Source organism: Papio anubis, chromosome 5 (assembly GCF_008728515.1).
Source record: "Papio anubis isolate 15944 chromosome 5, Panubis1.0, whole genome shotgun sequence".
Lineage (NCBI taxonomy): Eukaryota > Metazoa > Chordata > Mammalia > Primates > Cercopithecidae > Papio > Papio anubis.
The window spans coordinates 74,849,621-74,867,038 of record NC_044980.1 but is presented as its reverse complement, the minus strand read 5'-3'; the positions used below and the strand labels follow the sequence as shown (position 1 = coordinate 74,867,038).

Sequence of the window (17,418 nt, the reverse complement as noted above, 5' to 3'; positions counted from 1 at the left end):
TCACTGCAACATCTGTCTTCCAGGTTCCAGTGATTCTCATTCCTCAGCCACCCGAGTACCTGGAATTACAGGCGCACGCCACAATGCCCGGCTAATTTTTTTTTACTTTTAGTAGAGAGGGGGTTTCACCATGTTGGACAGGCTGATCTTGAGCTCCTGACCTCAAGTGATCCGCCTGCCTTGGCTTCCCAAAGTGCTGGGATTATAGGCGTGAGCCACCATGCCTGACCTTTTTAATGTTTCTAAGGCAGCACAGATAATTAAATAATTATAGATTGTCATTAAAATATGACAATTCTCCATTGCTGTTTCCATACAAATATTTGAATCCCAAGTGTCAAGTCACAGTCTCCAATTTTATATACTGTAATTATATGTATACTACTAAAAATCAAATAAAACATATAATTTTCAAACATGTTTAATTCCATAAAAATAACGAAATTCAGAAGCAAAATTGTTTCTAAATTAGAATCATCAACTAAGTCAAGCTCTAAGTTAAGGAATGTGATCAATATAGAATATTAGTAGTATACAATTTTTATTTTCATATTGATCACGAAATGTATATCTACTCCAAGATATTTACTCAAGAGAAATAAACATATATGTCCACAAAAATACTTGTATGTGATTATTCATAGAAGCATTATTCATAAGAGCCAAAGCTGAAAACAATCTGAACGTCCTTCTAGATGAATGGGAAGCAAATTGTGGTACAGTATGTCCATGCAATGGAAGACTACTCAGCTGTAAGAAGAAACTAATTACTGCTAAATGCAACAACATGAATTCATCTCAAAACATCATGCTGAGCAAAAGAAGCCAGACATATGCATACTGTATGATACTATTTTCTAGAGTTGGCAAAGCTAATCTAGAGTAGCTAATCTAGAATAAATGAGTAGTGGCTAAGGGCTTAGGATTGGAGACAGGATTAACTACAAAGGGTACGAGGTAACATTTTGGGATAATGAAAATATTTTGATTGTGGTCATGGTTATATGCTGTCTTAGTCTATTCAGGCTGCTATAACAAAATACCATAAACTAGGTGACTTATAAACAGCAGAAATGTATGTCTCACAGATATGAAAGCTGGAAAGTCCAAGATCTGGGCACTAGTAGACTTGGTGTCTAGTGAGGACCTAGTTCTGGGTTTGTTGAAAAGTCCTATCTCCTAGTACCATCACCTTGGGGATTAAGATCTCATTTTGGGGAAAGACATTCAGACCATCGTAGCATATGGAGTATATGCATTTATCAAAATGCATTGAACTGTAGACTTCAGTTGGGAGCATTTTATTGTATATAAACTATACCTCAAAAATTTATTAAAAATATAAAAATAAAACAAAACCCCAAAAATATACATATACTTCACATGTATTAAAGGCAACAAGAAGGTGTAAGGGAAAGCTTGAAATCGCCTTGCTGTGACTGTTATCAGTTTTCTCAACTTCACTGTGATATAAACCCTTTTTCTGGCAGTATATATCACTATTTTATTTTATTTTATTTTATTATTATTATTATTTTTTTTTTTGAGACGGAGTCTTGCTCTGTCACCCAGGCTGGAGTGCAGTGGCGCCATCTGGGCTCACGGCAAGCTCCGCCTCCCGGGTTCAGGTCATTCTCCTGCCTCAGCCTCCCCAGTAGCTGGGACTACAGGCGCCCGCCACCACGCCCAGCTAATTTTTCTTTTTTTGTATTTTTAGTAGAGACGGGGTTTCACCATGTTAGCCAGGATGGTCTCGATCTCCTGACCTCGTGATCCGCCCGTATTGGCCTCCCAAAGTGCTGGGATTACAGGTATGAGCCACCGCGCCCGGCCTATATCACTATTTTAAATTAATAGACTTTACTTTTTAGAAAATGTTTATGTTTCCAGAAAATTGAGCAGATAGTATGGATAATTACTATCTATCTGTCTATATGCAACCCACTCATAGTTTTACCTTTTATTAACGTCTTGCATTAGTGTGGTACATTGGTTACAACTGAGCTAAGTTATAGGCTATTGGTAAATATGTAAATTATATCCTATCTGGTAGTGATTTGAATCGGCTGCCCCACCCCTCCAATGGAAAAACCAGTTCTATCCCATTTTGCCTGGTTCATATGAGTAAAATAATTTTTAAACATGCTCATTGGTATATCTGTATGAAAGTCATGATTTTACCCTTTTCTGAAATTATCTTTTAATGAGGGCCTGGCAATTTACACCCATGTGGCTTTTCAGTCCCAGTCTTCACAGAAGTGTCCAGGACCACTGAAGGAAGGGCAGTCCAGGGTCTTTGTAGGCACCAGCGTGGGAAAATGAACCAAATCTTGACCAAAGCGTCCTTGAATGGAGAATGGTGAAAGGTGGTGAAGGGCTCAAGAAGAAGTAAATGATAAAGTAGATCAGTAGCAAACTGTGATAAAAGAATGTACAACACCCTCGGACAATGCAGAAAAGAATAGTCCAGGACCGGGCCCGGTGGCTCACGCCTGTAATCTCAGCACTTTGGGAGGCTGAGGTGGGTGGATCACGAGGTCAGGAGTTCAAGACCAGCCTGGCCAACATGGTGAAACCCTGTCTCTACTAAAAATACAAAAATTAGCTGGGCATGGAGGCGTGTGCCTATAATCCCAGCTACTTGGGCGGCTGAGGCAGGAGAATCACTTGAATCCGGGAAGCAGAGTTTGCAGTGAGCCGAGATCGCGCCATCGCACTCAGCCTGGGCAACAGGGTGAGACTCTGTCTCAAAAAAAAAAAAAAAGAAGAGTCCAACAGGACATTTGCAGCACCCTATATCCATAATTCACTGATTTGGAAAGCAGTTGGTGGAAAATAATCTAGACAGTAAAAGAACCGCAGAATCTCATAAACTCTTCAGAAGTTTTGGTTCAAACACACTGTGCTTTCGGGGCCCCAGGATAGACTCCCTGGTACCTTGCAGCTAGATATTCATTCGTACTGGACTTTCCACTCACCATCCAGCAAAGAAAATACCACAGGGGTAATGAGATAAGATCAATGCACATGCCCCAGGGTCCATCTTTTGTTAGCAAGGGCTTGAATGTCCTTGTTCAATAATGATCTGTTTCCTTAAATGTTGTGTGGCTATGTTTGCTAATCAGGAATTAATTATGATTATAGGATTCAACTGCATATTGATATTAGTGTGTTATAATGATATTTTGCATAAAGACAAGTTTAGTCTGCAAACCTGGAAGCCTCTGGGCAGATTTAATTCAAGAAGCTGCTCTAGATTCAGATCAAATCAGGAGTTGCCTCCTGAGGCAATAACGATAATATGCACTTGCCCAGCCCCTTCATCTGCATTATCTCATTAGTGAGACAAGAGACATACTGTGGAAAGGGCACCAATTTGAAGGCAAGAAGTCATGGGGCAAGCTTCAGTCCTGTCCCTTCCATGGTATGTAAATTTTGGGCAGTCACTTACTTTCTCTGAACCTCAGGATCTATATTTCTATGAAGTGGAATTGGTAATAATCCCAGCTTTGCAGGGCTGTGGAAACCAAAATATACACATTTTTAAATTTAAGGGATTGATACCTAGAGACAATGAAATCATACCAACAATCATTAATGTGATTGTGTAATCAGTATTTTCTAACCAGGAAAGATGACCAGGTACAAAACAGAGTGTTAAAAAATTACCTCATTCATTGTGCTGTAAAAAACAGTAAAAGGTTATAATCAGAAATTAATCATGGTGACCTCTAGGTAGGAAGATAGTGGGTGATTTTTTTTTTTTTTTTTTTTTTAGACAGAGTCTCGCTCTGTTGCCCAGGCTGGAGTGTAATGGCATGATCTTGGCTCACTGCAACCTCCGCCTCCCACATTCAGGCGATTCTCATCCCTCAGTCTCCCAAGTAGCTGGGATTAGAGGTGCCTGCCAACATGCCTGGCTAATTTTATGTATTTTTAGTAGAGATGGGGTTTTGCCACGTTGGCCAGGCTGGTCTCGAACTTCCAACTTCAGGTGATCATGGGTGATTTTTTTTTTCTTCACATGCTTTTGGTATTTGAGTTAAGAAAAATAACGTATTATCATTGATATGATTTTATAATAAAAATGTTAACTTCAATTTAAAAATTAAAATTAATATCTGTGGTTTTAAATGACAACAAATGATTTATAATCTTTAGTATGTATCGGACAGAAAGAAAGGATTGTTATCTGGGTATAAATTGTACCCTGTTGTTCTGTAAACAGAGTAAGAGTGGAGGAAAAGAGGTCAACTTCAAAGGGAAAAAAGCCAAAATGTGATGGCCGGCAAAGGATGATAATGGGACATTCCAGATGGGCAGTGCCTACCTTCTGCAGTCCAGAGTTGGCCATGGAGAATGCCCCTTTGTGGTTCAGTCTTCCTCATAAGAGGGGCTGATCATATAAATCTGAAGGGATAGATAGTAGAAAGATGGAAAGAAATATCTTTCTTTATATACACAAAGCAGGCATACAATGAGACATGAATAACGACAGGGAAGAAAGAGGATACCATGAAAGCTGTCCAGTCCCATTAAAATTACATGCTGTTAGAATGCTGAATTTGGAGTGACACTGCCCACAGTTAGGAGTATTGCTACATATTTAATGTAATGTTTAACTGTTTAATACTATGATGGTTTTAATTCTTTATGCTGTTTGATGTGTGTGATAAAGAGGAGGTAACATGCATCACCTCATAGACTTATCTCTGATATTGGTTCTTAATATACATAACACATATCCCACATGTAAAAGTCAGATGTTCAGTCTGGTAATGAGGAAATGCTGGGATTTCACTTGGTTAATTGGTCTTAAGGTCCTCATGAAGATGGTCCAGAGAGTGATGTAACAGCCAATAGGTGAAGTATAGCACTTGAAAAGACCACAAATAAATAATTGCAATGCCTTCCCAGATACTTATGAATTCCATTAGTCTCATTAAGGCCATTCAGACTGAGGTTACCGGCTTGTGTAACGCTTGGCTTAGAGATTCCACAAATCTGAAGCTGCCTAAGGTCCCAGGAGGGAAGACTGGGGTGTGGGCAGCTGGACAGTGCTAGGGGACATCTGCCTGGAATAAGGGCAACAGTCAAGATGTTATGAAAACACTTTGCCTGTGTGCTGCACCCATGTCACATCCCTGTATCCTTTCAGTAAATGCCTTTGCTAAATGGAATGTGGGTATCTCATTTCTTCAGCTTTCAGAAATATAATTAAAACAATCTGGATTGGAATATCCAAAAGGAGATATCCAGTAGACAGTTGTTTAGTGTATAAGTCCAGAGCTCATGGAAGAGGTCAAGCTGAAAATATATACAGTGAAGTTATCTCCTATGCTTGCTTAACTTATATTAACTCTACTATATGCATTTGGCAAAAAACAAAAACATATTTTTCTTATAACATGGCCGCTAAATGCAAGCCAACAACTTCATCTGGCGTTTAACTAAAGAAACAACCTTCTGTTCCAATAGCGGAGGAAAACTGGCTGTGTAGGATTTCTTGATTGATAGTATATACATTCAAAATCGTGTATACAGTATTTTAGAGGAAATTTTAAAGATTTTCAAAGATAATTTTAACTCTGTTTTATTTTTGCCTTTCACGCTGACTTTAGATTCTAGCCCCCTCAGAACAAGTCAGTCCCTGTATCTGGGTGTCACTGATATACAGGTGATTGCAGTTCTGGTCACAAAAGAGGCTATTCTGGGGAGAGTACATAGAGTGAGAGAAGAAGAGACCTGGGGGTGAAATCTTAGGGAACATCAATATTTGAAAAGCAGACAGAAGAGCCTAGAATAATTCTAAAAGAATTAGGAGGGGGGTGAGGAAGGAAACCAAGAAGAGAGTTTCCCGAGAGTGGTTAACAGTGTCAAAAATAAAGCAAAGAAAATCAAGGAAGATAAGTCCTGAGAAGCAACCATTGGCTTTGGAAATTAAGAAGATACTGATAACCTTAGCAAAAGCAGTTTGGGTGTTATGACGGCGGATGCCTCTCTAAGTAGCCCTGGCATGGTGGCTCACGCCTGTAATCCCAGCACTTTGGGGGGTCGAGGTGGGCAGATCACAAGGTAAGGAGTTCGAGACCATCCTGGCCAATATGGTGAAACCCCTACTCTACTAAAAATACAAAAATTCGCCGGGTGTGGTGGTGGGTGCCTGTAATCCCAACTACTCGGGAGGCTGAGGCAGGATAATTGCTTGAACCCGGAAGGTGGAGGTTGCAGTGAGCCAAGATCGCGCCACTACACTCCAGTCTGGGTGACAGAGCCAGACTCCATCTCAAAAAACAAAAAAAGTAAAAACAACAAAATGTGCAGAGTGGCAAGGAAGTAGAGACTTCAAGCTTTTCTATGAAGAGAAGGAAAAAGGGTGGCAGGTAGGGAAGAATAAAAGCCAAGGAGTAAGGGGGGTACTTTGGTATTTCACATTTTAAATGGGTGTGATTTTGATCCAATTTATAGGCCAAGCACAAGAACCAGAAGGAAAGAGGAGATAATTGAGACAACACAGCCCCTGAAGAGACACAGGGTGAGTCCCAAGTACTTAGTTGCATTAACTGGAAGACGGGCAAAGGAGAAAGATATACTGGGAATAGATGCCTTTGTGTTTGAGAGGAAAGAAATGCCAGGGAGAAAGGATTGAGGAAACTTCATTTCTGATAGCTTCCTCTTTCTCTGTAACACAGGAAGTAAGCACAGCCATTTTCCTTTATTTATTTATTTATTTATTTATTTATTTATTTATTTTATTTATTTATTTTGAGACGGAATTTCACCCTGTCGCCCAGGCTGGAGCACAGTGGTGCAATCTCAGCTCACTGAAACCTCTGCCTCCCAGGTTCAAGCAGTTCTCCTGCCTCAGCCTACCAAGTAGCTGGGACTATAGGCGCATACCACCATGCCCAGCTAATTTTTTTGTATTTTAGTAGAGACGGGATTTAACCTTGTTGCCTAGGCTGGTTGTGAACTCCTGAGATCAGGCAATCCTCCCACCTTGGCCTCCCAAAGTGCTGAGATTACAGGCCTGAGTCACCGCTCCCAGCCAAGCACAGGCATTTTCTAAAAGTAAGGAAGAGGGTGATGGGTGCACCAAAATGTCAGAAATCCCCACTATGGAACTTATCCTTGTAACCCAACACCACCTGTTCTTCCAAAACCTATTGAAATAAAAAAAAATAAAAGTGAGGAGAGGTGCTTAGAAAACAAGTAAACTTTTAAAATAGTCTTTAAAGGAAAGAGGAGAAGCTGAGAAGGGGTATACAGGATTTGAGAGTATAGCTAAGACTGGATTCCTCTATTTGTGGAGGTCCTAATTCCTAAATTTTATGTGATTATTTTTCCCAGTACCACTCATTCTGGTTGGGTGAAGGAGTATAAAAGGGAGATGAGGCCTGGTGGGGTGGCTCGCGCCTATATTCCTAGCATTTTGGGAGGCTGAGGCGGGCAGGTTGCCTGAGCCCAAGAGTTTGAGACCGGTTTGGCCAAAATGGTGAAACCCCGTCTCTACTAAAAATATATAAATTAGCTGGGCATTGTGGCGGGTGCCTGTAATCCCAGCTACTTGGGAGGCTGAGGCAGGAGAATCCCTTGAACTCGGAAGCCTAGTTTGCAGTGAGCCAAGATGGCGCCACTGCACTCCAGCCCGGCAACAGAGTGAGACTCCATCTCAAAAAAAAAAAAAAAAAGGCTTGGCGCAGTGGCTCCTGCCTGTAATCCCAGCACTTTGGGAGGCCGAGACGGGCGGATCACGAGGTCAGGAGATCGAGACCATCCTGGCTAACACGGTGAAATCCCGTCTCTACTGAAAATACAAAAAATTAGCCAGGGGTGGCGGGCGCCTGTAGTCCCAACTACTCAGGAGGCTAAGAGAGGAGAAAGGCATGAACCCAGGAGGCAGAGCTTGCAGTTGGCGGAGCTTGCAGTTAGCGGAGATCGCACCACTGCACGAAAGAAAGAAAGAAAAAAGAAATAGAGAGTGAGATAATTAGCAGAATAGGAAGACATGTTTGGAGAGGAGGAGGCTGGTGTGTGAAATTACAGATATATCAGTTTGTTCCAGTTGGGCACAAAGCTCAGAGATCAATCCAAGCTGAGTTGCCCATATAGAGAGGAAGTAAAGGCCCTAACCATTGAATAGGCACAGAACTATGAGAGTAAAGTAGTGGAAGGGTCATTCATGGAGGCCTTAAGGTGAGGTTGAAAGACAATCAGCCAAGAACCAAAGAGTCTAAACGTAAAGGATTAAGAAAAAGATGGTGATGAGGAAGGTAGAAAACAATACCAAGGGTGGCATGCAGTGGCTCACACCTGTAATCCCAGCACTTTGGGATGCTGAGGCGGGTGGATCACTTAAGGCCAGGAGATCTAGACCAGTCTGGCCAACATGGCAAAACCCCATCTACTAACAATACAAAAATTAGCAGGGTGTGGTGGCGGGCACCTGTAATCCCAGCTACTTGGGAGGTTGAGGCAGGAGAATCAGTTGAACCCGGAAAGCGAAGGTGGCAGTGAGCTGAGGTCGTGCCACAGCACTCCAGCTTGGATGACAGAGCAAGACTCCATCTCAAAATAATAATAATAATGTAGCAGGACAAGTCACAGACAAAACCCCTCATACACCGAGATAGTGAAGGAAGTAGCTTTAATCAGCTGGGAGCATCGGCAGGCTAGCATCTTAAAATCCAAGCTTGTCAGGTGCTCAACTTCTGTCCCTTTTAAGGGCTCACAATTCTAAGGGGGTCCACATGAGAGGGTCATGATCGATTGAGCAAGCCAGGGGGTACATGACAGGGGCTGTGAGCACCGGTGGTCAGAGTGAAACAGAACAGAATGGGAAGTTTTACAATGTCTTTCTAGGTCAGGGGTCGAATTTTAACTACCAGGCTTAGATCAGGCAGGCCCAGGTCTGGTTTGGGGTCTGGTTCCTTGGTTTCTGGTCTGTTTCCTAGGCGCTGGGCTACATGCCTTTAGTTTTGCTTCTCTTTCCTTTTCTGAGTATAAAACAATTTTAGAGGGTCTCTCTCTTCCCTCATTTCCCCCCTTTGAGACTCTGACATTTTATTAGTGAGAGTTGTCACTCTTATTTTTGCTACTTATGTCTTCTTGTGCAATAGATTGATAGTGATTCATATAGTACACTTGTGCTGAAGCATTTTGGTGAACTAAGGTAGCAATGAAGCTTTTTGTCATTTGAAGAAGTACAGGTAGCAAACAAGGGAGCAGTAAGCAGGTTTCTATTACTATTATAACTCCTATTATAACAGTTTTAAATTCTCCTAGTACTGGAACCACCTTCTAAATGTGGCTTCAGGGTCGAATCCATGCTACACTTGTATGGGCACATGTGCCAGTTTTGTTATATCTTTAACTACGTCTTCAACTACTTGCCTCTGATCATCTATGTGTAGACAGCAATTAGTAAGGTTAAATTTCTTGTAGACCTCTCTTTCAGCTGCTAGCAAGTAGTCGAGAGCCAATCTATTTTGATAGATAGCATTTCTTATCTGAGTTTCTTGCAGGGCCGGAATAGTCAAGGCTTGACCGGTTTTATTAGTGATGATTTCTAAAACAGCTTGCAACCATATGATTTGGTTGAGCATGTAAATGGGGGTCCAGTATCCCCATGAGCCGTCTTGTGTCTAAGTGGCAGGGCTATAGTATTGTATAATTTTTTTAGGTGGCCATTCATCATCTTTTTAATTACCTGTGGCTATGTTTCACTTTTCATGGGAAACATAGACAGGGAAGCCCAGGAGTTTGCCTGTTTTTATGGGCAGTAGGAAGAAAGATGGTTTAAAAGTGCCAGTAACACAACTACCTGTTCACTGGTCAGGCAGCTTAGCGTAGGCTCTATGTCTACATATCCAGTATAGCCCAGTGGGGGCCGTCCAGTCCCGGTGGGATTCTGGGTGGGCCCAAACGGTCTGCAACTTTGGAAATTTACTGAATGGATTTTTATCTGTATGGTTTGAACTCCACCATGCAACTGTTTTTGTGGTACCATTATACAGTTTTTGTCCTAGGCAACTAAGTCATCATACAGAATGAGTGAATTCTTTCCTTTTTTTAGCTATGCAATATTGTCTAATAATTGAGACTTTTAGAACCTAGAAATGATCAGGGTGATTCTTTTGGGCCAGGAATTTATCGGGAACTGGGTCTGTAGGCACTAATTATCGGGCTTCTTATGGCCATTGATCTTCTATTACAGTTTCTCCACAAACATAACATGAAGTGACATTTAGAGACTGGGCTACATGCTCGGCTAATTGCAAAAACAAATTTCTGGTTTTTCCTGGAGTCTCTGGTACTGGTACATTTAGTTCATCATAGAAAGTCTGAAATACTGGTTCCAGAGAGAGTTTACAAACCTCCCCTATTACTAAGATATTTAGTCTAGGATCTAGTCCTTTTTCTATCAATGCCCAGAGATACATATTCTCTTTTTCCTACCTTGGGTTTAAGAGATTTTTAATTACTAATTTCAAGGGGTTGTAGCTTCCACTCATACAGAAGGGGCTGCCTTCTCCTTTTTGGAGCTAAACAGGATCTTTTTCATCCTTTTTCTAAGTAGTCCATATGACACAAGACTAGTAATTACACACCTTTGCACATGAACTTAATTCATGGCAGATATACTTATTTCCTGCCGTGTAACTTTTTTTTTTTTCTAAAGAACTGCATCTTTTTCTATGCCAATTGCTATTGATAGTGGCACAAGCATTAAATTTTAGGGTTATATGCTTGGGGACCCCCCTTTCTTCTGTCCTAGCTATTACTTTACATGTGTCACCTAGAAAAGGACCAGTCCTTAATTTTATTTTAAAAACTGTGATCATGGGAGGCTTAAAATGGGTCATAACACGCATCAGGTTGGTTATTTCCTGGGCTACATACCTTGGATAGAATAGCATTATACAAACAAGTTTCTTTTAGAGTCCCGGTACACTTATAATAACCATAAAAGAATAGAACTGTAGCAATCTTTTGTCCTACCTCAGTGACTTGATGTATATACTGGGAACAGTCCTCAGTCTGAGGAAGGTCAGCTGAAGTCCTTACTGTTTAAGTCCAAATTTTAAGGAAAATGAGTCCTGTGATGAGTTTTCTCATGCTTCGGCTGTGCGTGGACCAGTCAGCTTCCGGGTGTGACTGGAGCAGGGCTTATTGTCTTTTTCAGAGTCACTTTGCAGGGGTTGGCAAAGCTGCTCCCGTCCACGTACAGCTCCCAGTCTACTGATGTTTAAGGATGGTCTTGGAGGTTGGGCTCACTAGAATAAACTGAGTCCAATACTTCCACACAGTTATGTTTAACCGGGCTCTCTGATACCAGGAGCAAGGTGGCAGGGTTTAGGGTGTTGCAAACTTCAATAGTTATGCGGGGATTTTCACAGAGCAAGCTTTGGTGTCTAGTTAATCTAGCATGCATTAGTTAATGATGTCCTTTGGTATTTATTAAAGTCACTGCAGCATGGGGGGACTTTATGTTTAGGTTTGGCCTAAGAGTTAGCTTATCTGCTTCTTGTGCTAACAGGGCTGTTGCTGCCAGGGCCCTTAGCTATGGGGGCCAGCCTTTGGAAGCCCTGTCTAGTTGTTTTGAGAGATAGGCCACTGATCTTGGCCAGGGCCCTACAGTCTGGGTTAAAACTCCAACTGCCTTTTTTTTTTTTTTTTTTTTGACACATAGAGTGTAAAAAGTTTTGTCAGGTCAGGTAGCCCCAGGGCTGGGGCTGACCTAAGTTTTTCTTTTAACTCATGAAAAGCTTGTTGCTGTTGGTTGTAATAGATGTAGTTTATCTAACTTATATTTTTATTGACTGTCATCTACCAAAATATTGACTTAAATCCTGTAACTATTTAATTTCAAGCTTTAAATTGATCTGGTATTCTTGCGGGGCTCCAATTGCATCTAAATAGATGTGAGAGTTGAAAGACCTATAAGGGGCTTATCTCACTTTACGATGTTTTATTTTTCCTCCCTCTGGTTGATGAAATGCCAGGGTGAAAGGGATAGCCAATTGGACTAAAGTGTAAGTGCCACTCCAGTTATTCGGCAGAATGCCCAGTAAAGGTCCACCACAATACCACCACACATCTGCTCAGGGATAAACAAGGGCTAACTGATTGATAAGCTCTTGAAAATTCTCAAGCTCACTGCATCCCTTCAGGTCTCCAAGGAATGCTAAGTTTCCTCCCTATCGTGAGAGACACAAAGTGAACTTAGTGTTGGGAGACGAGGCTGGATGGCCCTCAGGGGCTGACCCGCAGAGTGCCAGACTTTGGGATATAGCACAGAGAGCTTGGCATGACTTATTACTCCAGGCTGTAGAATCCTGGAAAAGAGCTACTATGCAGCCCACGCCTGGTTGACTGGAGGACCACCTTAGTGGAAGGGGGACAGTCAGGGCCTCTGGCCTGCCATGTGCACAAGCATAATGATTGCTTTTGTTTAATGTGCAGATGGAATATTTGATTCATTTCAACCAGGCATTTGTATCTTGGTATGCTGTTTTAATTGCCAAAGTTTGTTTTAAGTCTTTAACTTCTATGATCCTCTAGTAAAATGAATGTTTCCTTTAGCACCTATTTTTATTAGTTTTTAGACCAAAGAAAACTAAACACCATTTTATATTTAATAATGCTTCTTATATCATTTTTATACCAGATAAGCTAATTTTTACCTTTATATTAGTGTGTTATTAATGTTAAACTTAATTTTACTAAAACCTGGTAGATGTATTTATCCAATTTTTCATGTTTGACCATAGGGTAAGATTTTATAGACTCTTTCTAACATTTTAAAATTTTTGTTAAGGGGCAGGTTGGTGCTTTAAGAAAAACCTGTTGTGTTTTTACTTTAAAGTCCAGTTCACAGAAAAACTGGATGATATCTTTTTAACTTTAGCTAATACGTTTACACACAGAATTTTCTTTACAATTAACGTTTTAAAACTCAAACTTTCAAAACAATAATTTTTTAACCTTTTAATATAGGTAAAAATCCACATTCTTATGCCTCCTTATAATCCTTTTACCAAAGGTATATTTTACTTTTCTTTACACCTTGCACATAAACTGTTTCTTCAATAGTACTTAGGAGGCCTTATTACTTTTAAATTATACAACATTTTTTGCATAAAAAAATTTTTGATAACATTTTTCTTTCACGACTTTCACAGACAATTCTTCAACATGTCTCAACTTTCTGACTTATTACAAACATTTCTTTATTTAAACAACCTGTTAATTTATTTCAGGACAATAATTAATTTACCATATAACACTCTTTTAACATACATTCTGCCTCCCCCTTTTTTTCCTTTTTTTTTTTTTGAAGATAACCATTCTTTTTTTTTTTTTTTTTCTGTTAGCAAAGCATCTGCTGCTACAGATTGAATGCATCTGGGCCATCCACGGATTACTGGGTTAAGGATTTTTGATAGGAAGGTTTCAGTGCTTTCGGGATATGCCCTTGTTTACAGCAACAACAAAGTGGTATTAGAGTGTTACAAGATTACAGAGAATGCCTTTAATTATCAATTATAGGTTTTAAATTTACCTTGGCTTTTAAAGGAATAGGGTATACTGTTTTTTTTTCTTAACTACTTGTATATTTCTTTTTCTTTTTCTTTCTCTCTTTGGGTTTCTGTCTGTCTGTCTCTCTCTCTCTCTGACTTTCCTTTGGCCTCGGTCTCTTCCTCTCTTTCTGCTTCTCTCTTTCTCTGTCTCTCTCTCTTCTTGACTCCTTCTTTGTCTCTCTGTCTCTTCCTCTCTGTCTTTTCCTTTCTCTCTTTGCCTCTTTTTCTCTCTGTCTCTTTCCTCTCTTTCTCTCTGCTGTTCTTTCCTTGCCCCTGCCAGCTGCTATTCTCTTAACTACTGTGGAGGGGAAGGGGGTCTAAAACCAGCTGTAACTGTGTATGTACGGAAACTGGTCTGCATGCCTTGGCTTACAGGTTACCTTGTGCCCTACCTTTGAAACAAGGGACCTGTCTAGGCTTCCTTCTGATGCCCAACCCACCTCTAATGCTGGCCAGTCTGTTTCACACAAAGTTCTAAGTTTACCTGGTGTCATAGTAATACCGTAATCTCTTTTAAATCCTTTCTTGAAAATTTTTTCAACATAGTTCCTAGTGGGGTGGGCTTACTTTGTGCCTGGCCCATGTCTCCTCGGAACAAAACACCACGCTCACACCACATGCACACTACAAAACAAAGAATGGGTAAAAAGGGCACACACACACTTTTACAGTTTATGCCAAACCAGAATCAAAACCAAAATCAGAGTATCAAGAAATCCAAGCCAGGTCAAAACCAAAACCAAAGTATCAAGCAATCCAAGTCAAGTCAAAAACAAAACCCAAAATGCTGGTACAGGCACGTCGTGGGTGATCAGGCCACGCTTCCACTCAAATGGAGGGGGCAAGTTCCCAAGACCAGTCCTGTCAAGCAATTCAAACCAAGTCAAAACCAAAACTAAAACCAAAGTGCTGATAAAGGCATGCCGTGGGTGATCAGGCCACGCTTCCACTCAAATGGAGTGGGCAAGTTCCCAAGACCAGTCCTGTCAAGCAATTCAAACCAAATCAAAACCAAAACCAAAGTGCCGATAAAGGCACACCATGGGTGATCAGGCCACGCTTCCACTCAAATGGAGTGGGCAAGTTCCTAAGACCAGTCCTGTCAAGCAATTCAAACCAAGTCAAAACCAAAACCAAAACCAAAGTGCCAATAAAGGCATGCCGTGGGTGATCAGGCCACACTTCCACTCAAACGGAGTGGGCAAGTTCCAAAGACTAGTCTTACCAAGTTTCAGAAGTCCAGACTCCAAGTGCCAGTTCCTTCCCGGTGTTCAGCTACTGCATTGATCCTCCACGGGGGCCTGCCACACACTGCTCTGGCGAGGCGTCCCACCGGGGCAAATGCCTACCCGGGAGCACCCTCAGTATCTGCGTCTCTCCGGCTGGTTAGAGTCCCCCTACAGGGATGTTCCACAGGGCAAGCTAAAGCCGCCTAAGGAGCTGCCTCAACCTTCCGTTAATCACCTCGCTTCCTGGTCAGGGAACCAAGAAATGTAGCAGGCTGAGCCAAAACCCCTCAGGCACTGAGATAGTGATGGGAGTGGCTTTAATCAGCTGGGAGCATTGGCAGGCTTAAAATCCGAGCTTGTCAGGTGCTCAACTTCTGTGCCTTTTAAGGGCTCACAACCCGGACCGCGTGAGAAGGTTGTGATCGATTGAACAAGCCAGAGGGTACGTGACAGGAGCTGCAAGCACCAGTGGTCACACTGAAACAGAACAGAATGGGAGGTTTCACAGTGTCTTCAATGTCTTTCCATACAATGTATGGAATCTATAGATAACAACAGTTGCTAGGTCAGGGGTCGAATTTGAACTACCAGGCTTAGGACAGGCAGGCCCAGGCCTGGTTTTGGGTCTGGTTCCTAGGCGCCGGGCTACCTGACTTTAGTTTCGCTTCTCTTTCCTTTTCTGAGTATAAAACAATATAAAACAATATTAGAGGTGTCAGGCCTCTGAGCCCAAGCCAAGCCATTGCATCCCCTGTGACTTGCACGTATATGCCCAGATGGCCTGAAATAACTGAAGAATCACAAAAGAAGTTCAAATGCCCTGCCTCACCTTAACCAATGACATTCCACCACAAAAGAAGTGAAAATGGCCAGTCCTTGCCTTAAGCGATAATATTTTCTTGTGAAATTCCTTTTCCTGGCTCATCCTGGCTCAAAAATCTCCCCCACTGAGCACCTTGTAACCCCTACTCCTGCCCGCCAGAGAACAACGAACCCCCTTTGACTGTAATTTTCCTTTACCTACCCAAATCCTATAAAACGGCCCCACCCTTATCTCCCTTGGCTGACTCTCTTTTCGGACTCAGCCCGTCTGCACCTAGGTGAAATAAACAGCCACGTTATTCACACAAAGTCTGTTTGGTGGTCTCTTCACACGGATGCGCATGACAAGAGGGTCTCTCTCTTCCCTCAATAATAACAATAATAATAATAATAATAATACCAATGGGTTGGTATATAGCTCAATAGAAGAAAAATTTTACATAATAGGCAAATAAAATGGTCTGGAATCAGCATGTTGGCACTCAGAGAATATCAGCAATACCTCTAGGCTATGAGGAAGAGTCAGGCTAAAGTAAACTGGGGATCTCAAGGAGACCTGTTTCAAATAGGTGAGTTCATGTCATACTGGCTCTCTGTACAAAATGGAAGTGTTAAGCCAATTAATATTAATTCATTTGTTTCAAAAACACATCAAGAATATAACATATACCAGGCACTGTGCTAAGTGCTAGAAATACAGCAATGAACAAGACAAGCGCTGCCCCTGCCTTAATGGAGGTTAGAGTCTGTATGCAAGACTCTCAACAAGCAAGCAGAAAAATATTTTGAGCCTGAACATGTTATGAGGCTGTTTAGATCTGGTTGTTGAAGGCATGTTAAAGGCTAAATCCACCAAAGCTTTCCCAAGAGTAAAGATATACATACAATCTGGCAGGCATTGATATTGATAATGTTGATAAGCCTTCTCAGGTCTTTAAAAAAGTCACTGATAGAGTTGTTTACTAAAAAGCAAACACTAGTTTATTGTATCTTTAGGGATTATTTACATTACAACAAGGCACAGAATCTATTGATATGGAAATCAGTTAAGAATGCTTTAATAGCAAAACAACCACAGAACTGTATAATGTTCTTCCAAAACATAATACCTAAGAACCACATGAAAGTTAAATTTAAATGTTATATGCATGCAAGATGGAAAATTTCCTAGACGCTTTTAGAAACACTATTATAGATTGCTATTCCGAGTACCAAATGATAAGAGCAGTGAAAAGAACTACAGATGAATTATAGGTAGATAATATGTGACAACTGCACGTAAATTGTGTGTAAGATCATCTTTCCTTTGACACACCAAAAGCTTTACCCAATAAGAGTATTTTCAATTACAATTAGTAAATTTCAGACAGAAACATTCAACCATTTAGATCCGCTTTGAAAAAAGTTGTCTTATATCGCCATGTCTACAAAGACAATCAGTGTGTTAATAAATTTCTATTTTAAAAAACAATATATCAGGAAGATAAAATGTAAGCAACGTCAAGTAATCAGAGATAACACTTTTCATGAATGAATGTAACAAAATAAGGTATAAAATTGAAAACAAAAAAAAATCAAATCTTTAAAAAATGGATTATAATGTGCTGTAGAAGATGGGAGAGAATAAGAAGGAAGAAGAAAACATGAAGCAACAAAAACTTATCACAAGATACCATATTCCTGGAGTACAAGAATGTTCAAGCCTCAAATCCTGAAGCCAACAGTCCCTTTTAGCCTTGTTAGCACATCCTTACAACCGGAGGCTTGAACATAAGCTTTCAGGG

At 40.9% G+C, this 17,418-nt stretch overlaps 1 protein-coding gene across 6 annotated transcripts in view; it reads right to left on the bottom strand.

Annotated features, from left to right (window-relative positions):
- ATG10 (autophagy related 10) overlaps positions 1-15,364 on the bottom strand; it is a 307,457-nt gene extending 292,093 nt beyond the window's left edge. Inside the window, exons 1-2 of one of the 6 annotated variants that reach the window (XM_021939516.2) lie at positions 14,809-15,364; positions 4,331-4,410 (exon numbers count right to left, since the gene is read on the bottom strand). In XM_021939516.2, the coding sequence (XP_021795208.1) occupies positions 4,331-4,354 (24 nt within the window). In that variant the 5' untranslated portion in view covers positions 4,355-4,410; positions 14,809-15,364. Of the gene's footprint in view, positions 1-2,181; positions 2,497-4,330; positions 4,411-14,808 lie in introns of those variants that run through there. The other 5 variants (XM_021939514.2, XM_021939515.2, XM_009208715.4 and 2 more) reach the window with 5 other exon arrangements.
- Positions 15,365-17,418: the final 2,054 nt, after the last annotated feature.